The sequence below is a fragment of the Anabrus simplex genome, chromosome 7, assembly GCF_040414725.1.
Source record: "Anabrus simplex isolate iqAnaSimp1 chromosome 7, ASM4041472v1, whole genome shotgun sequence".
In the NCBI taxonomy this organism is placed as follows: domain Eukaryota; kingdom Metazoa; phylum Arthropoda; class Insecta; order Orthoptera; family Tettigoniidae; genus Anabrus; species Anabrus simplex.
In genome coordinates this window covers 245,745,829-245,772,999 of record NC_090271.1, presented here as the reverse complement: position 1 = coordinate 245,772,999, position 27,171 = coordinate 245,745,829, and the positions used below count along the sequence as shown (strand labels likewise).

At 41.0% G+C, this 27,171-nt stretch overlaps 1 protein-coding gene across 1 annotated transcript; it reads right to left on the bottom strand.

The window, feature by feature from the left end:
- Window positions 1–1,115: 1,115 nt before the first annotated feature.
- On the bottom strand, window positions 1,116–26,695 carry LOC136877089 (uncharacterized). Its single transcript, XM_067150906.2, has 2 exons — window positions 26,193–26,695; window positions 1,116–2,020 (listed from the first exon to the last, which is right to left on the bottom strand). Exons 1-2 carry the CDS (start codon window positions 26,653–26,655, stop codon window positions 1,608–1,610), a joined length of 876 nt encoding a protein of 291 aa, XP_067007007.1. The 5' UTR covers window positions 26,656–26,695; the 3' UTR covers window positions 1,116–1,607.
- Between the last annotated feature and the right edge of the window lie 476 nt (window positions 26,696–27,171).

Below are 27,171 nucleotides of genomic sequence, written 5' to 3'. Positions count from 1 at the left end.
TTTAGATATGTATAATGACTGCCGAGTTAAGAAGTGTTTGTAATGAAACAAACTCTTTAATGGGATTTCCTGAAATTCAAGTATTGATTTTAAACTAGTCGTACTGTGTATTCTACTAATTGTATTTGTTAGTGAGATTAAAATATTATTAACATGTCAAAGTCATTAGTTATATATTCAGGAATAACTTTATGCGACTCCTTTAGTAAAAGTATTGAGGAATGTTAGCCGCAAAAGCATGATATTAAATCTAAGCACTCTCGAGCCTACTATACATCGAGTGGAGAAATTAAATATTTCTCATGACTTCCTTGGTTACTACTAATTTTGGAATAAAGTGGGTCATGATGCCTCAAGCGTCTGTTACATATAATCGTGTTCAACTTTGTCGTTTATCACATGTGATTTTTTAATAATTCACTGAAAGTAAATGAACAGTTTTCTTACATTTTGGTAGAAAACATAGGACTGCATGGGAACCATTTTTCTGCATCAAGATGCGACCAGGTGAAGAAAATATGAAGTTTCAGATAATATTATTATTAATATGTGTGAGTATAAAAGTGACTGAAATATAACTGACTAGCTAATCAAATTATATAAAATATATTACATAGTATTAACACATATTTAGTTACTCACTAAAACTCCAACGTTGTCACATCGACTACATAAAAAAATCAATTTTTACTAATGTGTGTGAATTTATGTTTTGCTATGAGTTTGTCAGAGTGTATTTTAGTGGTCATTAATCTCATGTAGCGTAATTCGTTATCCATAATATTTTCTGTCAACTAGAAAATGTACCAAGTGCAAATATCTTGTTGTGCATTATAACATAACAAACATATAACATAGATATAAATTAACTGAATAACTTATAAAAAATAAATTAAAATAATATTATACATTAACAAAAAACACTTGAAGACTTAAATGCTTTTATGTATGGAATGAAATCTAACATTAAATTAAGAGAATGTATATGTACACAAATGTGATATTTCTGTATGATACAGGAAATATCTATCAAGATACGAATTACTGAGGAATTTATTTTACTAAAGTAGCTTGTGTTTTTTTTATTTGGTTCAGATATTAAATTCTATTTTTGAAATATCAATTATATTTTTAATATGTTTTGTGTTGTGGGTTCTTGAAAGATGAGCCCACATGTAAACAAAATACTATACAACGTAATCCCTATCGTACAGTGTGACTCTTAAATTATTGCTGTAAATGAAACAAAGGGTTTGCATATTTTCAAGCAATAAGCAAGTTAATTGAAGAACGTCACAAAGGATAAGGATATTTTATATGCAAACATCTCGCCTTCACATTTTACTATAGATAATAATATCGAAATAAGCTATCTCCTTCACATTACGTTTCGATTCGTCCTTGACGATGCTGGGAAATCCTAAAACACAGATATGTTTTTAACCTCATTATAGACATGATTTCAAAAATTCGTAAATTTTAGAGCCAAAATGGTGGCTTAATGAAGGTAACAACAATGTCGAGATCTTCAAGAATGTTTCACTGATCCACAAAATCATACTGTAACTGTTATCTGAAAGGAAATAATACTAGAGAAATGTCTTCATCTATGCAGCGGAAACAGTGCTTTGTTGTTGGGGGATCTGCGCCTTAAATGCCATCTGGTGAGCGTCAGCATCGTCAAGACTTCTGGACCACCCGCCGGAAGAGCCCGACCCGGTGCTCCATCCTCCTGTGCCGTAACCAGCACCGCTGTAGCCGGCGGAGCCTCCAGAACTCCAGCCTCCCGAACCACCGGAGCCCAAGCTGTTTTTACCAAAACCTCCAAGTCCACCTCCTCCCAGAAGCTTCTGGATGGCGATAGCACCGGCGATCAAGAGGGCCAGCTTGCTGACAAAGAAGGCCTTGACTGCTATCAAACCGATCAGCCCAATACCAGCGGGGATCAGCAGAAGCAGCTTAGCTCCAATACCAAGGATGAGGGGCAGGAGTGTCTTCAGGATCTTCTTCTTTCCACGACCTGCAAAATTCATTAATTATGTGCGTTAGAACAAAACTGAATCCACTTTCCTCACAGTTATATTAACTGGTGAAAAGAAGGAGAAAATAATTTCTTTCAAACAGTTAAAACAAGAGATAAAAATACAAAAATCTTAGAAATATTTTGGTTAAGTCTTCTAGTTTGAGGCAACTTGGCACTCGCATGACAACTGACTGTGACACACTATTGGACGCCCAAGCAAGAGTTAATGCTGGATAGTTAAAGTAACGTCAGGTCTTTCGTCCAGAAACGTTCTATGGGGTTGAATGTTGTCCTTGACTAAGAGTTATGAGCAGATCCTTCATGTGGTGTTGATGAGGATGCTAAGAAGGCCACTGGACAACTGGATCACCTAAGGAATGAAGACGTTAGGAATTCCCTCAAAATCACCCGAATACTAACAAAGTTGAGAGAGGCAAGGCTGCGCTGGTATGGGCATATAGCCAGAGTTGATGAAGAATCAATTGCGAAATGGGAACTTTAATACAGCCCTAACGGACGGTGACCCGAAGGATGACCGGAAAGGTGGTGGATGGATTGTCCGTTGGAGGACATGCGATATGAACGCGTACACCCATCCGATCTGTAGACCGGGCGAAGTGGAGGACAAGATATAGAACGGCAGAACCTGAAACCTGACGGGAATAACGTCAATGAAGACGTACAGTATATTCAAATTCACGGCTCGGGTTAATAGAGTTGATATCATTTAGATTTAAGCCCTGTGAAAGAGACAAAGTTAATGTTTCGCGAAGACTTCGCTCTGCTATCCTCAGAAGGGAACCACGGCTGTTCTGACAGTAACGAAATGTTTGAATTCGCTCTCGTTCGCCACCAGGTGCCTCACTATGCATTGTCATATTCCGATAAGCAGTTCATGTCGCCATTATTGTTGCACATTTGATACTTTCTGAGCCGTGACTTTGGAAATAGGAAAGAATAAGGTAATTAGCAAATTAAATTCAGGATATTCATGGTAATTAAAACTAAAGAACAATTAATCAATGGCGTGTGGCCTTCTGAGCAGCTTGGTGCTGATCTTGCGAGTTGACGTCTTGCAGGAAACCTGCGCGTCTGTGAGGATGGGACCCTACCTATCATGAAGACGATACACACACCCAATACCCGAAACAGCGGAATTAAACAATGGAGGTTAAAATCCCCAGCCTGGCCGGTATCGAACCCGGGACCCCTTGGACCAAAAACCAACAAGCTAACCACTTAGCCATGGAGCTGGGCACCAAGAGCAATGAAAGAGAAATAAAGAAGATAGAATACAAGAACACTGAGATGAAGACGAAGAGAGAAATAAATATAAAATTCAGGATGGAAAGATAGATGGAGGATGTGGAGAGTTAAAGAGACGAGAAAAATAAATAGTTACAGTATATTAATATTAAGACAAATAAATTTATCTCATAACATGTACTTTTGGCTTTATTGTGTTTTATTTTACTGCGTAAGTTGCCAGGTGCGGCTTGAGGATCCGATAAGATATATTTGTAATTTCTTTTTTCAGGCACTGCTCCGTATATCAGTGAATATATCCAATAACTAGGGGAGTATGAATTTGGAAGAACGTGGACTGCCTACCCAGATCTCCAACAGCCGGCGCCCAGGGATTGCTTAAGTGATAGCAAGTGCTCCTGTTGAGACTGTTAGGATATCCGTAGACATTTAGGAATAAAATCGATTTACTTCTTGCTTTGTGTTGTGGAATAGATCTGACTATCCCAGGAAGGACAGGAATATCTAGTTGAGACCGTAAAGGTGTACTCGATTCACTCGAAAGGACGTGAGTTCGATTCGCCATCTGGAAGTTGAAAAATTCAGAAACGAGATTTCCACTCCTGAAGAGGAACGTGGATTTCAGATTAGCTCATCCCGCACCTAAAATGAGCAATAAGTTGATTCTCAGGGTGGAAGGTAGTCGGGCATAGATCTAACCTTACTACCCCATTTAATCCCGAAGTTACTGATAGTGGAACCCTTTACCTTCCACACCTAAAGGGGTTCAAGGCCTGTATACGTCGTATGTTTTGGCTTCATAGTGTGGGCAGAAGATATAGCAGTACGGTTTATGACTCGCAGACTTTTGATGTTTATCGATGGATGTACTCTGTGTGAACCGAAACGAATTAACTGTTCATTCTTTCCTCGACAATGTTGTGAAATGGACAGCAGACAATGGTACGATGATAAACGGGAATAAAAGTCAGTTTATGAGTTTCACGAAGAGGAAAAGTCCTCTCAGTTTTAATTGCTGCGTTGATGGAGTGATAGTACGTTATGGGGATCAAGGTTAAGTATCTAGGTGTTAATATAAGGAAAGTTCTTCATTGGGGTAATCACATTAACAAACAAATTAATTAATTAATTAATTAATTAACAAACAAACAAATAAAGGTCACATATCACTTCAGATGGTTTTGAAAGTATTTGGGGTTTGTAGTTAGGATGTAAAGGAGAGGACGTATAAGTCTCTGGTAAGACCTCAACTGGAGTATGGTTCCAGTGTATTGGACTTTAACCAGAATTACTTGATTTGAGAACTGGAAAAATCAACAATAACTAAGAAAGCAACTCGACTTGTTCCGGGTGATACCCGACAAAGAAGCAGTGTCACGAAAATGTTGCAAAATTTGGGGCTGGGAAAAGTTGGAAGTAAGGAGACGAGCTGCTTGAGTGAATAGTATGTTCGGAGAGATGGCGTGGAATGACGTTCGTAGACGAATAACCTTGACTGATGGTTTTAAAAGTAGGAAAACCGCAATATGAAGATAAAGCTAGAATTCAAGGAGACAAACTGGGTAAAATATTCGTTTATAGGAAGAGGAGTTAGTTTTTTGAAATTATTTGAGTAAAGACTATGTAAACAACTGGTAGGTAATCTGTCACGTGGGCAATAGCCCTATGTGCAGACCAGTGGTGACTGATTGATTTCCTACAGGCCGAAGGAGTTCCACTTTTTATAGTAGGTCTCACTGTAATCAGAATGTCACGATCTGTGCTGAGTTGCCTCAGGCGATGGAGTGCTGTATTTCTGGGTCCAACTTAGCGGGTACAGTTCACAGCTTAGTCCGGTGGAATACATCAGCCTCGTGTCGGTAGATTTTCTGATGTGTAACAGAACTCCAGCGGGAGAAAATCCCGGTACCTCAATTTCTCCGTAAAAGCAGCAACATTGTTATCAATATTTTATTTCGTGTCATCCGTAGCCTATTGCAGCCACTGGTAGGCAGACACTCCGACGAGGGTCGGTGGCATCTACCATGTATGAGAAACGGCATGTTTGTCCGATACAGGATAGTGTTGTGTGTTGAAACAACCCAGTCCCTGAGCCAGGGTATTTAACCGTTGAAATTAAAATCTCTCTATCCGGCCGGCTTCCGAGGACTCAAGGTCAAGACTGAGACCACTCAGCCATTCAAACGGACATAATTATTAAATCGCAGGACTTCGAAAACTGCGAGCTGGGACCAGATATTATTATTATTATTATTATTATTATTATTATTATTATTATTATTATTATTATTATTATTATTATTATTATTATTATTATTTGACACTGGGATCTCTAATATTTGAAAGTCCTTCCTTCATTAAATAATTAATTTGAAGAAATGAGGCAAAATACCGGTAGTTACTTGTATTGGCAGAAAGCAGTGTGCGATAGAGGGAACAGTTTCTGTGATAGAAATGCTGAAATATGAGACATCTTTCAATCTTCTTCTCGAAAACTAATAACTAATAACGATAACGGCGACGACTAATAAGGTCCGTATTCACCAACGCGAGTAAAAGCTTTTATCTTGGTTTAAAGTTAAGAAAACCGAGATAACTATTACATTATTGTATTCACCAACAATATTATCTCGATAACGGACATTGTCTCGGATTTGAAATGTTACCGAAGAAAGGTTGGCCGGTAAAACAGGAAATTAAGGCGGCAGCTCGTAGACGGCTGGAATATTTAACCGAAAGAGAATCAAAGCGACGAAGAATATGACCAAGATTATGCAATAAAACACTCTAAGTGGACAAAACGAATGCGCTATATACTTTGAGGACTACGATAACATTGATTTTGAAACACACTTTAGGTTATTTAAAGCTTTGATATTGCCAATGATCGAACATAACCTGGAATCTACAACACATGAGTAGGCCTAAGCTGATGAACTCTCAACTATAGCTTATATTTTGTACGATTCACGACTGGATGACTTTCTAATGAAGAATTTAAAAATACTGCCCTATTTTTTCAGTGAAATATACAATCTGTAAGCTATAGTTTGTTTTCTTATTCTCTATGATGTTACTGCGTTTTGCCACCAAATTCACTTTCTTTGTTTCTGTTCAATAGCAGACATGATTTATGACAAATTATTTGCAAAACCCTAATGGAATTAAAGACCTGTTTACATTTTTATAGTGGCGCCCGTACGTAGTCATGTTAGCATGAAAAATTTAAGGCTCAAATTCACACTGAAACGAAAAGTTAGTTTTGGTAAACCGAGATAATAAATGCTGTGCTGAATACAGAAGTGAGCGTTATCCAAGATAATGGCATTATCCGAGTTTGGGAAATCTAAGATAACAGCAAGAGTAACTGACGTTGGTGAATACCGCTCTAATGGTGCTTCCGTTCTCCACGCTGTAGTGGGTGACATGGATGAGGCAATTACAGAGTACTCAGCCTGTGGGCTTCGTCACGCTGATGTACACGCGGCTCGGGTGGCCTCGCTTGCAAAAACATAACCTTATGAATACGTCACCATAATCACCCCAAACTCGTCTCCACAAAGCATAACAAAAGTAAGGGATCTTGTAGCACCTCAGGTTTATCCCTTCGCGTTCATAGACCACAACTTAATAAATTATTCACCGTTACCGCAGTCCGACAATGGAATCTCCTAACAGTGCCAGTAAAAGGCAGCTTTCAAACCTGCCTGTATACGAATACTAGGAAAACACGAATGTATACCCTAGTTATAACTTAACTCCTCCTTTTCATTTTTGTCTCCCACTTTTTCTTAACTTTCTTGATGATGCTTGTTGTTTAAAGGGGCCTAACATCGAGGTCATCGGCCCCTAAAGGTACGAAATGAAATAACAAAAAAATTCAAATTCATCCACTGACTAAAATAAAATAAAAAATGTCATGAATAATGAATGGATGGACATGAACACTACAAAAAAATAAAAACAAACAAACAAAAACAGTGCATCAGACTCAAAAAGAAGGTAGTTAATTAGAGTATTACTGACCAAGGGACCATTTATAAAGCACAATGATGCTTGATGTCTGAAGGGGTGCTAAATTCACGTCTAAGGCCCCACAGAATGGTACATGTCGCGAGTAAAGTAGAACCATGGTATTTGTCATTTTGGGGTACTGATCAAAAGTAGCGAAGACTCACGGTGGTCCACACAAGATGGTACTACTCACAAGTATTGCAATTCGTACAGGGAACGCAGACCTAGGGTGTTTCTCACACAATGGCGCCACTCATAGCCAACCCAAACCTGTAAGGCCCCTCACCTAGGTGTACTAGTCACGGGCGCCGGTATTTCCGTGGTGTTCCTCACATAGTGGGTACCAATCACAGGCAACGCTGACCCACGGTGCCGCTCATATAGCGGTACAACTCACAGGCTACGCCCAGACCCGCGGTGTTGCTCACATGGGTACAACGCACGGGTACTGGAATCCACCAGGCCAGGCTTTTTACTGCAACTAATCACAAACCTATTTCGTACCAATTTACTGATACTACTCGCAGGTACATGCAACCCATGGTGTTCCCCGCATGATGGTACGAATCAAGAGTAGTTTCATGGTTCTAATTCAATCATCCCTTGGTCACCCCTTGTAGTCGCCTCTTACGACAGGCAGGGGATACCGCGGGTGTATTCTACATGTGCGTCCCCCACCCGCAGGGGGTCTTAACTTTCTTCTCTCCATGTCCATACTGAAGGCGATGTTTCAGTATCTTCTTGAAATTCGTATAATTTATTATTGTTACCTTGTCTTCTATTAACAGGGAACTAGGTTAAGCCTGGGGAAGTGAAAGAAAGGGTGAAAATGAAATGAAAATCCATAGCCTGTTTCCAGTCATTCGACCGGGTCAGGAATGGAAAAAATGAAGCCCCCATCTAAGAGTGAAGATAGGAATCATGCCGGCTACCGAAGCCTGTCGCACTGACAGATGAAATGAAATGAAATTGAAGAGTGTTGCTGAAATGAAAGATGACAGGGAAAAACGGAATGCCCGGAGAAAGCCTCTCGCGTCTCCACTTTGTCTACCACAAATCTCACATGGAGTGACCGGGATTTGAACCACGGAACCCAGTGGTGACAGGTGGGCATGGAGCCGCATGAGCCACGTAGGCATTTGTAAGAAAGGGTATATATTCTTAACTTTTTAAAATTTTATCTTACCCTCTGTTTTGGCCAGGTTTCTCACGTCAAAAAGTATCCCCTGTAGGCCTACATCCTAAAAGGAGGAGTCCCTCCAAAGTACGATAGTATTTGAAGTTGATCATTAGGCAGTTTCAAGCTGATCACAGCAATCTGGTCACCTTCACATACTCGCTCGAATTCCCAGGTACAAATATGGAAAGTGCTTCTGGGAGAGCAGTTAAACCTCGTGACCCGGGTGCAACACGCTCTCTTCTTCCATAATGTGGCTAGGGCGTGCTCGGAGAAACTCGTCCAGACCGAATATGTATGGGACCACGTCATTGCCATCTTAAAACGTCAGATGTGGTGAGATGTCTGAATACAATCTAATCGTATTTCTAAAGAATTATAAAACTCGTATCATTAGTTTTGTTGATTGCTCCTTTCTTACAAGTGAGGGATGTTATAACTGTGTCATGGCCGACTAAAGATTCGAGCTATGTGGGTTATTTCGGAGGCCACAGGCGCTGTGAGTGGTGAAACTGAACAGCCTATCTCATCCACGTCCAGCGGTTAGCGACGTGAGGGACAAGTAAATGCATCTGGTGAAAATATAATTCGTGCACTACTATTGCGCTGTATAGATGTAAATACTAAACCAAAAATTTACACATTTTGAAAAATTTGTAGTTTTTAAAGTGGTTTGTTATTTAAAAATATTCAAAAGTGTTAATGCATAAACTTATCCTTCAGCTTCAATAACAACGTACAGGAAAAAATATTAAATATATCTGAAGATGAGAACAAGTCGAAGTGTATATATATTCAAGTCAAAAGGTAAATCAGTTTACCCTAGGATATGTAGCCCGGATGCTGTTGGCTTGAAGAAAAGTGGAGTGAACACGCCGCCACAAGTAGTTCCGACTGAGAGTACTTGTCCCTCTGTAGGATACAACCACGATAACCCTCATACGTAATAAGAGACGACTAAAAGCGGTAATCTCCAGGATGTGTTAACATGGGAGGTCCCATTTTCACACCAGGCAAATGCTGGGGTTGTACCTTAATTAAGGCCACGGCCGCTTCCTTCCAACTCCTAGGCCTTTCCTATCCCATCGTCACCATAAGACCTATCTGTGTCGGCGCGACGTAAAGCCCCTAGCAAAAAAAAAAAACAAAAAAAAAACATGGGAGGATACGCTGGTAGCTGCAGGCGTCTGACATTGTTTCAAGTCACTGACTAGGGTACGATGACCTAGATGTTACCTTTAAACAACAAGCATCATCAAGCAAATTACTGCTGCCAGCCTTCGTGGTATCAACTCTGTTATCCGACCTCCCTTGGCCAACTGTTGTTCTCTTTTGACCCCGACGTTATAAGATTTGCCAGTCCATATGAGTCTTTTATTCTCACACCTCTTATGAACCTCCTCTTCCTTCTTCCGTAACATTCCTTCTTCGAAGTATCGGAACTCCTTCATTATTCCTTCTGATTAATGTTATGTTGTTATTCCCCTTAAAACAATAAGCAGCATAACTACTACATATAGATGGAATCTATCCATGGAAGGTTTCACTCCGGTTCTCATTTCGATACCTGGCTAACTTGACATGGAGCACTATCAAAATATCCGCCTTTACTGGAAATTGGAACTCCATCGCCCCACTTTGGACACCAACAGTGTTCCTGTGTTAATGACTTACTTCATTCTAGAAGGTTATCTGAGACCTACATTTCCGGCGTGATTCAAGTTCGCGCTTTCGTCTGAGTCGTTTGTGTTGTTGTCTGATAATTGAGTGATACGGCCGTTATCGTCATACAACAGCTACACTGACTTTCGTGCCGGAATTTGGAACTATCTGGAGATAAGCGATTGTTTGGTCGGGCATTCCTAGATAGGGTGTTCTAATAGGATTATGTCCTGAATTCATCCTTGCACTTACTTTTCTTCAGTTTCTTTCAATTGACGCAAACCAGTAGAGTACCCGTAGAGGTCATGAAGGCCCAGTACGGTCCCTCTATCCACAACCTCAGCACTACGAGAGTGGTTAGTTGTACGCTCGGCCGACCTCTGCTCCCGGTAATGGTCCTCTTACTCAACTTTAGCGTAAGCTGAGTGAATCTTAGGAGCATGTGCTTCTCCAGGAGCAGAAGTCTTGTTTCTAAATTTTCGACTTCTTTTGAGGATTTGAACCCCACATCCTTTACCACTTCGGCTTAGGCAGCCCTCGAAAATTAATTTATACTGCTCATTCAATCTCTTGAATTGCTGTACAGTAGATTTGAAGAGGTGCCATGTCGACTTTTGTCCCATAGGAGTTCCTTTATGAAGCCGGAAGCTAACACCGAGGAGTTGTCAGGTTTGAATATCGTCAAATACCATCGAACCCAACGGGGATCGAAGCCGCTATTTTCGGAACAAAAGAACAGTCGCTTACATTCTGCCACTGTAAGTAGTGGTTAGTAATATAACTCAGCGATCGACTACTGCCAAAAAAAATGTTTGAAATACTGGTCCATGAGACACGTCTCATCCTTCATCTGAATGATAATTTTGTGGTGATCTGTGTACAATAATTAGATTACATAGCATACACCGTGAAAGAAAAGGTTGATAATTACACTGTTTTTTAACCTTGAAACAATAATTACCACCGTCAAATTAAGTTCAAGATGTTTATTTGGTTGTTGCTTTCCGACTTTCATGGTGTAACCGATTTTTAATTAACGTGGTAAGTACCTCGGCTTCTTTTCAATACAGTATATTGACCAAAAGAAAGTAAAACTGTTCTGGTAGATCACTGCAGGGTGATCATGAAGGTTAATGTCAATATACGAGCCAGATAAGAACTTGTAAAATGAAACACAGTTCAGGGAGAGGAAATCAAAACTGTGATGGAATGATTATTTTATGTGAGTAGAGAAGAAATGAGAAAATTGCTAAATGGTATTGGCGAAGTCTTGGAGAAAGAGTACAATATGTAAAATAAATAAATCGGAAACAAAATTAGTGGAATGCAGTCGTATAAAGCCAGGTTATGCAGGAAACATTAGATTAGGATATAAAGGGTGAAGTTGAATGTTGGTAAGTAAGGATGACAGAAGTAATGAGGACATGAAGATTAGCCCAAGCAAGGACGGTCTTTTTTGGAGAGAAGAATTTGCTGACTGAAGACATGTCCCTTAAGTCATGGATCCTCGAACAGTACTACCAAAGGCTATGTGGTTATTCGGAAAATGCAAAAACTGAGGGTAGCGCTGTAATCAGGTGTTGAGGGAAACATGAGGAGTGAAGTGGCTTCCCATTGCTTTCTTCTCTGAGTCAGCCAGTGCTACAGCATCATGACTGACAGTCTGAGTAGCACCTTCCGTAACATCCATATGCACTAGTGGGACTCTGAATGCCATTACTCAACACTACCCATACCTCCATATTGTTACAGCCATACTTGAAATTGAGACTTCAGCTACAATTTACTCTGGTCTGTGAAAAGAGACAGATAAAAAAATACTGCACCTTCAAGACACGACAGCAGTTTTAGACTTTCGACATATTAGGAACATGTCTCTGAAGACGTTTCTGTGAAGCGTGGCTTTGTGTGGAAGTGAAACATTTATTTACTTTATTCCTGACTTACATTTATGACGAAGTTAGGGATCACGGTCATTTCTTACACTTAACCACTTTAAACAATAACATTTTAAAATATAAACATGAAAGTAAAAGTTAAGACATAGTATTTGTACAAAATATAATACTATGAACAGATACGCTAAGAATAGGTTACACATCGGTAGGGCAGTTAGAGTGATAATAATAATGATAGTAATTATAATAATGACTGAAGTGTATAACAGATAAAAGAAAATCCATTCACAAAACATACACAGGATGACTCACACAACTCATTTATATGTTCTTAGTAAAAGCTTTCGACAGGCAGATTTGAATTTATGAGAGGAAATAATGTGCCGAATGTCCATTGGGACTTTATTCCAGAGATTCTATGCAGCAACTATAAACGAATGATTGTAGAATTTCAAGAAGGAAACCAGAACGGACCTGGGCGAGGTACTGGTCATTCTCCCCAGTTGTATCCCCCGACCCAGAGTCTGAAGCTCCAGGACACTGCCCTTGTGGCGTTAGAGGTGGGATCCCTCGCTGAGTCCGAGGGAAAAACCGACCCTGGAGGCTAAACAGATTAAGAAGAAAAAGAAGAAACCAGAACGGGTACTAATTTCATGGAATAAGGAAATGAAATTAGTAGATAGTTAAGCAGGAGTGTTCGTCGAGAGCAGGTGGTAAACAAGTGTCATTAGGTGAAAATTCCTTCGTTCATTTATGCGTAGCCATCCCAGTGTTTCGAAGTATGGTGTAAGAGAAACTGACAGAGAAAACTGTATCTCTCTTGGTCGATCTATGGTAAAATGTGGAGTCTCAGAAGAATATTGAAAGTGAGAACGGTAGATCAGATCACAGATGGAAACACATTGAATGAAGCTGTTGAGAGGAGGACGATTTGGCAAAATTTGGTCAGAAATATAAATTTTTTTTTTTTTTTTTTGCTAGGGGCTTTACGTCGCGCCGACACAGATAGGTCTTATGGCGACGATGGGATAGGAAAAGCCTAGGAGTTGGAAGGAAGCGGCCGTGTCCTTAATTAAGGTACAGCCCCAGCATTTGCCTGGTGTGAAAATGGGAAACCACGGAAAACCATTTTCAGGGCTGCCGATAGTGGGATTCGAACCTACTATCTCCCGGATGCAAGCTCGCAGCCGCGCGCCTCTACACGCACGGCCAACTCGCCCGGTGAAATATAAATTGATGAAGCACATTTTGACTCACCGAGGGCTTCTTGATGGAGCCAATGAGGCACGAAGAGTAGATGTAGGATGTACCGAGCGGGTTGCAACGTCGGTGCAAGCTTGCATTCAGGAGTTGCACCGTCAGCAGCCCTGAAGATGGTTTTCCGTCTTTTCTCATTTTCACATCAGGCAAATGCTGGGGTTGTACCTTAAATAAGGTCGTCGAAAGCGTTCCATGAGCTATAGTGGCATTAAACTACTACAAGAGGAAAATGACGTAGGATGTGGCAGTTACGATAGCACTGGTTAGGGTAACATGGAGGGCTGCGTCAACACAAATATTCACGTAGATGGTATCTGAAAATGTATCGCGTTACGGAATGTTGTTCTACACAGGAGTGGTCTAACCGGAAAGATGCTAAGGCTCGGTGATTAGGCCGTTAGTATTCATGAGGCGGGGTGAACCGACAGTGATGAAAATCACTCACAGACCTCTGACCGCTTTCTTTCTTCGCAAGCCATTCTCACGGGTCAGTTTCTCTTGTATTTGGGTTAGGTTTGCTTTGTCCCCTTTTTTGAATTTTCATTGTATCCACATTTCATTGGCTCGTGACGTCACAGATGCCCAGCCTCAAGCGTGATACTGAGACGTACAATTACATTTGATGTTGTCCGTGACTCAGGTTCGTGGAAGTGTTGGAAATTCAATGATTCTTAGAAACCGAAGGCACTCTCTCTATCCCACTTCCGACACTGGGTGAATGTAGTATGCGATAACATACATGTTTAATATTTTTATAAAGATATACTCGGTAAAATTAATGTTTTCTCGGTCATAAATGTGAATCGTAAAATATCAAGAACGTCTATAATCATGCAGGTTAAGAGGTCCTTAAAATGAGACAGCCAAAACTTTCCAAAAAGTGATAGACATTGATTTTCACAGTAAAATAATGTTTGTATAAATTATTTTCATGTTAAGGAGCAGTTAAAACATAATACATTTCTTCCAGTGGTTGTAATACGTTAAATGTCCTAAAATGTCCTAAAAATAAAGCCACAAAACATCTTCTTTTATACAAGTGTATCACTTATAGCATTATATATTTAATCTTACGTTTTTAAGCCGTTGCGTTTAGTATTTACATAGAAATCCTACATGCATTACTTTAGGAAAAGCTGTATCACTTTTAATATTTTGGATCCAAAATATGATATATTATTTTTTTCTAAGTTAAATTTATTGTTGTCATTAATAATAGTAATTTCGTGTGGCTATTTCTAGCCGGGCGCAGCCCTTCTAAGGCTGACCCTCCCATGAGGGTGGGCGGCACCTGCCATGTGTAGGTAACTGCGTGTTATTGTGGTGGAGGATAGTGTTATGTGTGGTGTGTGAGTTGCAGGGATGTTGGGGACAGCACAAACACCCAGACCCCGAGCCACTGGAATTAACCAATGAAGGCTAAAATCCCCGACCCGGCCGGGAATCGAACCCGGGACCCTCTGAACCGAAGGCCAGTACCCTGACCATTCAGCCAACGAGTCGGACATTGTAGTCATTAATTTAATACAATAGAATTCATCTAATTAAAGGTATTGTTTTCAACTGAGTGTCCTTTTCGCTTCAGAACAAAAATAAAATTATAATGTTATGATTCTGCATCACAATTAGGACACATTAACTTAGCCTTAGACTATGCAAGAGTTAAATTATTCTTTTCCTAATTTGTTGGGATAGGAACTACATTTGGATTAGGCCAAGTTTTACGGCCGAATGCCATTCCCAACGCCAGCGCTATATTTAATCATTATTGCGTGTTCCTGTGGAAGTTGGTTGTATGACGTGTTGTTTGTAAGTGAAGAGAAGACTATTGAGACGAGGAGAAACATCCCGTTCCCGAGCCAGAGGAATTAAGCACATGGAGTTAAAATGCCAGGCCCTGTCCGTAATCGATCCGGGGCTTTCTGAATCAAAGGCTACGACGCCGACCTTTCAGCCAATGAGTCGTTCTGCGTGCGTTGATTTATATTACATTTATTTATTTACGTATTTTATTTATTTATTTATTAAATGTCTTTGCTTAGATCCCGCTCCTTGAATTGGAAGTCATTGTGGTGCCAGGTCTGGTTATTTCTTGCATTTGGAAGCTTCGTGTTTGTGTTTACCTTAGTACACCTGTCTTCAGCTACACACAAGACACCGCGCTACAAACCAGTACAACGAAACACGCCATAATTAATGCATCCCTCCACATGGGTTGGGCATTCCACCGTAACACTGGGTTTAATCCCAAAGTAGTGCCGACGCCAAACAATTGAGAAAAGGCTAGAAAGAGAGGAAGAAAATGTTTATTCTTCTTCTTGTTACAAGGTGGCACTCTTCTGTCCGACCATACATACAGATGTATTTAAAATATGACAAGCATATTTTACTAACAAGTTAAAGTTTTACGCTACTCATGATATTGTGATCATAGGTATGAAGCCTTCACTGTTACGTAAAATCCAAACCACAGATACGTAGCTTTTCATTTCATAAATTCATGCTGCACTTATCACCCTACTGTAGAGGAAAACCAGTCACGATGCTAGTCACATTTCATGCCCCTCAGTTTAAAAATTACAACTAGGTACTAGCAACTTATAATAAACGTATAAATCTTTCGTGGCACGGATTAAGAGTATAAGTCAAAGTTTGCTGTGTTTCAGGACATAAGTTTGAAGTTTTACAAACAAAGGCAGTGTTAACTGTAGAGGGTTTGAAATGAATAATCCTGCATCAACATCTTTCAGAAAATTATATTTTCACATTTTAATCTGCTAACTGTTAAAAATTAAATTAAATCACTGACTTGTACTATGAGGACCCGATATAGCATGACTTATTCTCTTACTTCACGGCATGAATGATATATTTTAACTGAGTATACAAAGTAACTCACATAGGACTATAAGAAAATGATGGTTGTACCTTCGGCTATCTGCTTCACTCTGATGTAATAAAGTAACTAAAGATGGCAGAAATAAGGAGGACGTAAAATGCAGACTACCGCAAGTAAGGATTGTCTTTCATAAGAGATTTGCTCACTTCGAACATTGACATAGGAATTAGAAATATGTTTCAGAATACTTTGGTCTGGAGCGTGACATTGTATGCAAGTGAAGGATGGACGAGAGAATATAACCTTTTGAAATGTGGTGTTACAGGAGATTGTTGAAGGTGAGTTGGGTAGATTGAATCACGAATGAAGAGATACTGAATCGAATTCGTAAGAAGACATCGATTGGGCTAAATTCGCCGAGAAGAAGTTGGTTTTTGAGGGAAGTGTAGGTGGTAATAATGGTAGGGGTAGACCAAGGTATGAATACGACAAGCAGATGTAGGATGTAGTAGTTACAGGATAGGGTGGCATTGAGAGCTGCATCAAACAAGAAGCAGAAGAACAACAACTATTTGTACATTAGCCTATACGTAATGTTTTTGATTTATCCTTTCTTGTGTCATAACAGCACAATATACGTACTCCGTACCAATAGCCTATATAAAGCTGAATGTTGGTTTTGATTTCACGTAAAAGCTGCTGAACGGATCGAGCTCAAATATATCAGTTCGATTCCGGCCCAGTTTGTTGCCGGCATTCTCGTCCTCGTCCAAGGCCTAGGATGGACCTCTCCATTCTTATAAAGATGCTCTTGGTTTCTCGTCTCAGGAGCTACTTTTACGGGTTTTGGAGACCTCAATATGCCGAGATTTTTTCCCGCAAGAATTCTTTTATGTTGTACCTGTACCAGGCTTTTGTTTTTGGTCACTTTAAAATACCACCGGTCTGATTATGAGCCGGCAACTACCCTATCACCTAGGCCTTAGAAAGCTACTGTGCTATCATCTGCGCCTCTCAGTCTCAGCCACCAAAATGTTATCACGTGTGGGCAGACTGAAACACTCGATGTATTATTTAAATTGGATGCATTTTAACAGGAACCTAGCCTAGTTAAAAAATGTCAACTACATAGACTATATGTCTCCAGATTTCTGCTTACCTACACAATAATAATATCGAGCGTTTAGGGGCGCTCAGCTGTGAGCTTGCATTTGGAAGGTAGTGGGTTTGAACCCCACTGTCGGCAGCCCTAAAGATGGTTTTCCATGGTTTCCCATTTTAACGGACAAATGCTAGGGCTGTACCTTAATTAAGGCCATGGCCGCTTCCTTCCCACTCCTAGTCCTTTCCTATCCCATCGTCACCGTAAGACCTATCTGTGTCGGTGCAACCTAAATCAAATTTAAAAATTAAAATAATAATAAATGTTATATCCCACCAAGTACTTTTACAATTTTTAGAGACACCGAGGTAACGGAATTTCGTCCTGTAGATCTTTTAAGATAAAAAAAAACAAATTTCATGGTTTGGAATTGTTGCCCTGATCGAACTTGGCTGCTCGGTCCGCTTGCAGATTACATAACACATGGTCCCTTCGTCCGAGATTCTTGCCTTTCCAGTCGAAGGCCGCTATCTCACCGTCAGATAGCTCGCCAGTTGTTCTAAAGTGCGCTGAGTGGACCTCCTACCAGCTTTCCGATCCAGGTAGAAACCCTTGACCTGCCCGATAATCTAACCCGGGACTTCGTTTACCATCCTTTGACCAAGGAACTTAATTTTAAGTGTATGACCTCTGGAGAGGCCTGGTGTAGGTCTTCACGTTGACGCTCATGGGCTACCTGTGCGTATCTGAGGATGTAATGTAAACGGCGTATAAAAATTCAGTCCCCGAGCCAGAAGATTAAAGTCCCTAATCCGACGAAAATCAAACCCGGCTGGACCAGAGACCAGCCTGCTACGCAGTGGAGCCATGGATCCAGCCGCCACGAGGCCGACAAAAGTTCTTTTACATGCCGGTAAATCAGCGGGTGACGAAATTGAACACTTTCAGGTAGCTCTGAAATGAGACGGGATCGAACCCGGCAACCTGAGTTGAGGAGGCCAGCACTCGACTTACTATCTGAGCTACTTAGCCTGGCCCAAAACTAAGAACTTCTCTCCTCATTAAAAGGTCTTGACCTCCTCAATTACTCACTATGACAAACCTGTTCCGAAATGAATCAGACATTGATTCGCACACTTGAACATGAACTTCCTCATTGTTCTGTTCGACCCCAGCAGAGTCAGGTATTCTCACCTTTTAACTCATGACTGTCATCTTTTGTGTCCTGACACCATTCTTCCTTCTTTTCTTTTTCATATCAAACACCATCCATCACTCTTCTTCTTCATCCTTTCGTGTGTTAGATCACCTCTCCTTAATCTAAATTAAAGTGTCTCCACATTTAATTAAACTTTGTCGTTGTCAGAACAGAGAATATCGTGATGATCTTCCCACAATTGCTGCTCACATTCTAAGAGCACAGTAATTAAATTCTCACCCTCATTTCCTTCTTCAGATTTAACAAAGATAACAGAAACTTCATAAAGTACTGTCATCCGTTAAGTTTACTTCCATTTTATTAAACAAAACAAAAGTTTTGTGAAAGTTACGGGGAGATTAGAAATGGAGGCTTCTTCTATTCATATCCTTGAAAGTAACCGGGGTGGAGTGACTAGCTTAAGGCCAGCTTCCATTGCTCACAGAATTTCTGTTGCAATAAAATGTAGACAGAAAACAATGCCCAAACACTGCGCGCAACCTCAGCACTATGTGGATACAAATTGCCATGGTTCTCATATTTTACATGACTGACCCCTCAACAGAAGTAGAAGTCTGCCTTTCTGAAGGGGAGTCGAGCCTACGTTCTTCCGATGAACCGAGAACACCTATATTGCCCGGGATAATTTCTAGATATAGCAGATTTATTTTAAAAATTCTCCATTTCCCGACAGGAATCAAACACACTTCCTTCTAGAAGAATTAGCCATGCGTCATTATTGTACTAATTTTATCAAAACCCTAGGTTTCTATATGACGTAGGGGGTTAATGTCGCTCTACCGTATTCAAATCACCGAGCCTGAATATGTTACTATATAGTAGGTAAGGGTTATTCTGCCCGAAGGCAGGTCCGAACCTCCGCAGAGGTGTTCCTGAGCCGGAGTTTACGTGCGGTAGGGTGGCCAGTTCCTTTCCGCTCCTCCATTCCCTTACCCCCCACCAACAGCGCGTGGCAACCCAGCCAACTCCTGACCACGCCCAATGTTGCTTAACTTCGAAGATCTCACGGGATCCGGTGTTTCAACACGGCTACGGCCGTTGGCAAAGGTGTGTTCTGCCCGAAGGAAGGTCCGAACCTCCGCAGAGGTGTGCCTGAGCCGGAGTTTACGTGCGGTAGGGTGGCCAGTTCCTTTCCGCTCCTCCATTCCCTTACCCCCACCAACAGCGCGTGGCAACCCATCCACTTCTCGGCCACGCCCAATGTTGCTTAACTTCGGAGATATCACGCGATCCGGTGTTTCAACACGGCTACGGCCGTTGGCACTATATAGTAGGGCGTGTTAAATGATGCTTTCTCACAAGGGTAGCTAGATTAGAATCCATCCAAAGAGTGTGTTATTTCTAAAACCGTAGTTTGGATTCCTTGCAAAACAAAGGCTATATCCTATGGATATTATCACGATATCAACAAACCTACAAATCTACTAACTTCTTCGCTTAGAAGAAAAATAAGCCTTTCCTGTACTTGAAACTCTATACTATCAATGCGTGTCACAAGCTTTTGCGATGCCTTTGTGTTAAATGTTAACTCGCCACACAGATTCCTGGAAAATCTGGCCTGAACAAACAGCGAGCAGCTGAGTGGAACTCAAATCCTCGTCACCCGCCATTCGTAGGCATGTCCGCATTCACAGTAGGGAAAATATTTTAAATATAATTTTACATCCCCCTGACTACATTGACGGTTTTCAGAGACTCCGAGAAACCAACACTATGTACCGTAGGAGCTCTTTAACGTGCCACTAAAGGTACCGACACGAGGCTGAAGTATTCGAGCACAGGGCTGACAACTTTGGGCTCGGAAGAGCAACGCTGTATCGACGTGAGTCAATCAGCCGGCTGGAAAATTCTTCACGAGCAATTGAAGGCCCCTGGAGGAGTAGAAGATAAAAATTTCTCATTATCCATAACCTCAGCACTTGTTATAGACAGGCCTATACCGAGTGAGTTGGCTGTGCGGTTAGAGTCACAAAGCTGTGAGCTTGCATTCGGGAGATGGTGAGTTCGAATTCCACCATCGGCAGCCCTGAAGATGGTTTTCCGTGGTTTCCCATGTTCACACCTGTACTTTAATTAAGACAACGGCCGCTACTTTCTCAATCCAGGTCATTTCCCATCTTTCAGTCGCCGAAACCCTTCGATGTGTTAGTGGGACGTTAAACCATTAGAAGAAAAGACAGGTCTATGCTTGGCCACCTTTGTCGTGCTAGTCATTTCTGTAGTAGGCTGAGTGAAGCTCACGATTATGGGCATCTCGAAAAATAGAAGTCTCCTTTGTAAATTTCATACCGCACTCCATAACTGCAGTCGCTTAAGTGCGGCCGGTATCCAGTATTCGGGAGGTAGTGAGTTCGAACCCCACTGTCGGTAACCCTGAAGATGGTTTTCCGCAGTTCCCCATTTTCACACCAGGCAAATGCTGGGGCTGTACCTTAATTAAGGCCATGTCCGCTTCCTTCCCACTCCTAGTCCTTTCCTCTCCCATCGTGTCGGTGCGACGTAAACCAACTAGTAAACAACCGGGCGAGTTGGCCGTGCGCGTAGAGGCGCGCGGCTGTGAGCTTGCATCCGGGAGATAGTAGGTTCGAATCCCACTATCGGCAGCCCTGAAGATGGTTTTCCGTGGTTTCCCATTTTCACACCAGGCAAATGCTGGGGCTGTACCTTAATTAAGGCCACGGCCGCTTCCTTCCAACTCCTAGGCCTTTCCTATCACATCGTCGCCATAAGACCTATCTGTGTCGGTGCGACGTAAAGCCCCTAGCAAAAAAAAAACTAGTAAAAAAATGCCACGGCTTCCTGTCAGTAAACTGAACCGCCTATTTGGGAATGAACCATGCAAGCCTTACCTTACCGGTAAAATGTTTACATTGCACGATAAATTTCATGTCCCTAAGATCAAGATACGATACAAGAGAGAGCGTGCAAAGCCATCTCCGTACAGGCCATGAAGGCCCTTGGAGGGGTGGAAGGTAAAGGCTTCCACTATTAGTAACCTCGGCACGTGATGGGGTAGAGTGGTTACCTTTACGCCCGGCCGCCTTTGCCCCCAGGAATTAACCTGGTACTCATTTTTGGTGTAGGCTGAGTGAACCTCAGGCCCATATGCACCTCCGGAAGTGAAAATCTCGTTTATTAAATTTTACGATTTCCTGACTGGAAATCGAACCCACGTCCTTCCGGGCGAACCGAGCACGCCTTTACTGCCTTGGCCAGGCAGCCCCTATACATAGACAGCAATATATCTTAAATAAATCGGAACTAGAATAGTTGATATTAAGAAGTGAAATAACCTTCAGCTACGCTCTTAATGGCTTGGAAGGTAATGGAAATGGTAAATCCGAGAAACGGGCGAACTACGCTGTACTTGTCATGTTCATTGCGAACGAGATAGAAAGTGGTGATTCTTCGTAGCTCTCAGTTCCGCATGTAATCGTGATTAGCTAAAAATATAAATGGTTTGTCGTAACCGCTCAGGGCGAGAGTTGAAAGTAGTCCTCTTGTGGAGCTTCTGAAGTGCTTCGTCATTTCCCTCATTGATGGATGTTATAGTAACCTGACCGGTAGAGGGTCAAGAAATGATTCCTCATTTCCTTCAGGCTCTGTTAATAGAGTGCGCTTTCCTGAACACAAAAATGCATACTATGTATAAGTTCCTGCATTAAAAGCATATTTTAAATGGCTGTTTAATTATGACGGCATCAATATCACTCCCCTTCAGCTGATATTACAATTCTGAAATGACATCAATTAATCTTTAGGTATATATTTCTTAGCAATCATAAGAGATAGAGAAATCAAACTACTAGCTGCCAACCTCGGAGGCACGGGAACGAATTGCGGTACTGTCAGAGAATAAAGAATAGTAAGAAGGCTGATATTTGGTTAAAATTAGTGGTGGCCATGAAAAGAGTTGTGTCATTTCGTGGAATACGAAGACACGACTTTGCATAAAAGAAAGACGTACAAAGAGTATACTTTGATATAAAATATTAGTATGATAGTGAACATCTCCAAATATTTGAGGGAAAGAATATTTTATGTTTGAGAGTCAATTTTAGGGTAAAATACCCTCGAACTTTGCGGTTGCCATCTCAGCGACCCTGCAAGGAATGTGAGACAGGCAGCCGGGATGACGTCTCCTCGATCTTCTGGCAGTAGAATAATACTAGTTTCCTCATCTTACAAGCACTCTTCCACTTCTAATTACCCGTGTGGTCAGCGTCGCAGACCTGAGAATCGCACTGTGATTCTTGATTTTAGATAATAATGTTATTAATTGGTATAAAATAACATGACTCATATGATTATTCCGCAAGACTTGGATCTAAAATCGTGGCGGAAATGTAACCCATTAAACGTGATTTTTTTCCTACTTGCATCCCTGTTGATCAACTACTGTAGATAGGTAGTTGGTAATATGTGTGTGTTTTGACATATATATGTTTTATGGCTGGGGTTACCTGAAAATTTGCGTCACGAAATGAGCGATACAAAATGTGTGACGCGATGTTACCTAGCAACCGTGCAGGCTGTTTCTTTTCTTTTTTTTTTTGCTAGTTGCTTTACGTCGCACCGACACAGATAGGTCTTATGGCGACGATGGGACGGGAAAGGGCTAGGAGTGGGAAGGAAGCGGCCGTGGCGTTAATGAAGGTACAGCCCCAGCATTTGCCTGGTGTGAAAATGGGAAACCACGGATAACCATTTTCAGGGCTGCCGACAGTGGGGTTCGAACCTACTATCTCCCGAATACTGGATACTGGCCGCACTTAAGCGACTTCAGCTATCGAGCTCGGTCGTGCAGGCTGTGATGTGAAGTATTGATGGATGACCATGACTGAGAGATATCTAGAAGGTGCTTTTAAAGAGGTCTAGTATTCATTGTTAATTGTTTAATATAGGAGAATCTAGCCTTGGTCTAGTGAGGAAAGCAATGGCAAACTACCTCAGTCCACATCTTCCCTAGTACGCCTCATTTGAGTGCTGTCATCGGTTTCCGCTGTTTTCTTACAACCACGTAACATTTGGTGGTGTTATTTGAGGATGGAGGCAACCTTTGCGCTGATGATCTAACGGACGTTAAGTTTGTGTTGTTATTACAGTCTGTACTGCTGTGATGTCTGTAGTTTCCAGCAATGTACGGCTAAGTTAGTGAAGGAAACCTGCCATGCTACCCCCTAAACTGAATGGGTAGGATTCCCAAGGAAGTAACTATGACGTCAAGAAAGACTCCCAGTGGGTACAATGACTTCATAAAGAAAAATTCAAACCATTTCTATATCAAGATCTACACGTGTACATACTACACTGGTTGTGCTCTCATCCTCAGAACTATCGTGGTTGTTACAATTCATCGTCATCGTGGTAATTTCGAAAGCTTGAAGTTCTGAGGTTATCACAGAGTTTAAATAAGTTACTCTAGAAAAATGTGCCCATAACACGTTCTGGGTTTTATAGGCTGAACAGGAATTAAAGAAATCCTTCTTCTTCCTCCTGGCCTTATCCCAGTTACCTGGGCGGGATACTTTGTGGGGATTTAGCTCAGTTTTACGGCCGGATGCCCTTCCCGACGCCAACCCGATTTGTTTCTATGGTGGTGGTAATTAACAGTGTGATGTGTTGTGTGTAAATGAACACCCAGCCCCAGAGCTATCAGAATTAACAAGACGCAGTTTAAAACGCGGCTCGGCTGAGCATCGAACCGGTGCCCTCTGAGCCGAAGACCACTACGCTGACCATTCACCCAAGGAGCCAAAAAAGATAGTAATAATAATAATAATAATAATAATAATAATAATAATAATAACTTTTTCTGGCTACTGATATATAATCTACACAGAAGTGTGTTGTGATACTTTCTCGTGGATTACTCTTACGGCTTGTTATTTTGTGCCTGATTATTATTAATATAGCATTTAAACCAATACTGTAACATTTATTCAAGTCCCACAAGATAATATTCTTCTTCTTTTCTTCTTCTTTTGCTACCGCTTTTTCCCACACCTGTGGGGTTGCAGGTGCAAATTGCACGTGTAGATTTGGCCCTGTTTTACGGCCGGATGCCCTTCCTGACATCAACCCTATATGGAGAGATGTAATCACTATTGTGTATTTCTGTGGCGGTTGTTAGTGTGGTATGTTGTTTGAACATGATGAGGAGAGTGTTGGGACGGATACATACACCCAGTCCCCGAGCCAGAAGAATTAATCAGAACCGATTAAAATCTCCGACCCGGCCGGGAATCGAATCCGGGATCCTCTGAACCGAAAGCCAGTACTCTGACCATTCAGCCAACGAGTCAAGTCCCACAAGATAATATTTATGTTAAAATTATTAATTTAACAACAAATCATCGAGCTACTATTGCACGGTGTTCAAAGATTGTTGCACGTTATGTTACAAACAAGGATAATACTAAAGAAAAATTGAATTCAACCATAATTAAGGAATTATTCAAGGCACTTGTAATATTATTCATCACTATGTTTAATGCAAATCCAGTCGTTACCTTTTCAGCACTGGGCAGTGTTTTTATGTGTACAGAATATTCTAACACCTACAGTAAATGTACATAATAAGTTGCTAAATAAACCTGTATAAATAATGAAATTGGGAATGGTGTACATTTTGTGTACCGAATTCTAAGTCAGTCAATATTTTATTATATTTTTCCGAAATGAAAAGAACATCACTTTTAGTAATCATTGGAATAAATAGTCAAAAAATTACAGAATTAGTTGTTGATGTGAGCAACGCTTGATACATAATAATAATAATAATAATAATAATAATAATAATAATAATAATAATAATAATAATAATAATGTAATAATAATAAATTAAATCCTATTGAAATTGGTCTCATTAAACTCCTCGGCAGATAGAGTGACAGATAGGTGTAGCTTTTTATCAGGTAATGGAAACGGAATTAATGACCTAGTTAAATAGATTTTTAACACATATCCTAGACCTTATATGAACAGTTCAATAACATACTGACGTCCACTCATTTTTATAAGTTGGACTGTCCGACCACTACTCGAGTGATCCTGGGTTTGATACGTTAGTTAACTGACTGGAATATTTGTAGGCCCTATGGAATCTGTTAATTAGTGAGCTGTTTGGTTAGATATGTATCGATCCCGGTCTCACAACCCAATATTGATGGCTGTGAAATTGATCACACTGATCACTTGACAATCAAGTCCATTGTCATGAATTTAAAGACATGTAATATTTAACATAAGAACAGTAATATTATTGAAGTAAATCGTGGCTAACTCCTCGGATGTTAACACGACTAGAAAGAAAATACCTTAGATAGGAGCCTAAAAGAAGATTTGCATGATATTTAGTCTATGAACAAGCAAAAAGAAACTGATAATATCACTGAACTGAGACAATGCTATTTTTTTGAAAACTCCTCGGAAGTTGACATGACTAGATAGAAAATATATTGGAATGCGGAAGAATATTTGGAGAATATTTATGAAAGGGCAAAAACTAACGTATAATATTAATATTGGGCTCATAAAGTAGTAGAAGTTAACATGGCTAGGTAGAAAATATATCTTGGAAAGTAAAATATCATTTGGAAGATATTTATTAACGAGTAAGGAAAGATCGGGTTATGTTACAACTGATCGCAGAGGGTAGTCTACTATTCTGTTATTTTTAAACTAGGCTAGCGTTAGTCACACAGTGAAAACATAAAGTTGAAGAACTGACCTTCATCTAGGGCCCTCTGGATCTGTTCAGGAACTGCCTGTGGAAGACGGAACTGGATGGAATGTGTCTTCAGGAACCGTGCAGCAGCTTCAAAGATCATGTCTATGAGTCTAGCCGTCTTCTGACTAGGCTCCTGGTCCAGAGAGTTCTGAACATCGTTCTCCGTTACGAGTGCTCTTCCACTAGCTTCGGCCTCACTAGTCTTTACTAAGGACACGCCGTCCATCAGATCAATGTTCCTCATTCGGGCAGCCCGTTCTAGAGCGGTCACTGCCTTGACGCCTAGACAGGACGTCATATCTTTCTCAGCGCAGTCATCTAAAATCTTTGCCACTATCTTCCAGTTTCCATCTTCAGTACTGCTTCGTCCATCCACTTCATTATCTTCCGGCACTTGCTGCTGAAGAGGCACAGAAGACACTATCACTGGCAAAACCAGAAGAAGTAAGTATCCAAGTTTCATGATGCTAAGTTAAAAAACACTTTCTCTGATGATGTTCACAGTCTGGACGCTACGCTTGTGAGTGTGGTATTGGACCCACAGCACCCCTTTTTATCATCGTTCACTTCCTCCGTCCCACCTACCTCTCCTCCTTAACCGCGCGCTACGGAGAAAGGGGTTTCTCCTGCGATGAGATAATACCTACCAATCCTTACTTTCTACAAACCAACGCCCCTCCTTGAAACACACGATAACACAGACACCAGTATAGGACAGTAGGACGTATGACCTCCATCCAGACATTGGTCTAATACGAGAAGTATGTTAGAAACTATTTGTTGTTGGCTTTGGTCGTTTGAACATGCTGCTCCTGGTAGAGGGGCAGCAGACACTGACGTAACACAAAGCTGTTTACTAGCTCGCAGCCAATCCCCTCTCAGCCAGCTGGGAGACTCACCATCAATCCTTTACTCTTGGCCTTCCCAGGAATGTTCATACGGCTCGTTATTAATGAAAGCCTTCAATTTCTTAGAAAAA

Excerpts from the sequence above, each read along its gene's own strand:
- LOC136877089 (XM_067150906.2), bottom strand. The coding sequence starts at position 26,655 with ATGAAACTTGGATACTTACTTCTTCTGGTTTTGCCAGTGATAGTGTCT. Across the intron at positions 2,021-26,192 it reads CCAGAGGGCCCTAGATGAAG|GTCGTGGAAAGAAGAAGATC; the intron begins GTCAGTTCTTCA and ends TGAATTTTGCAG.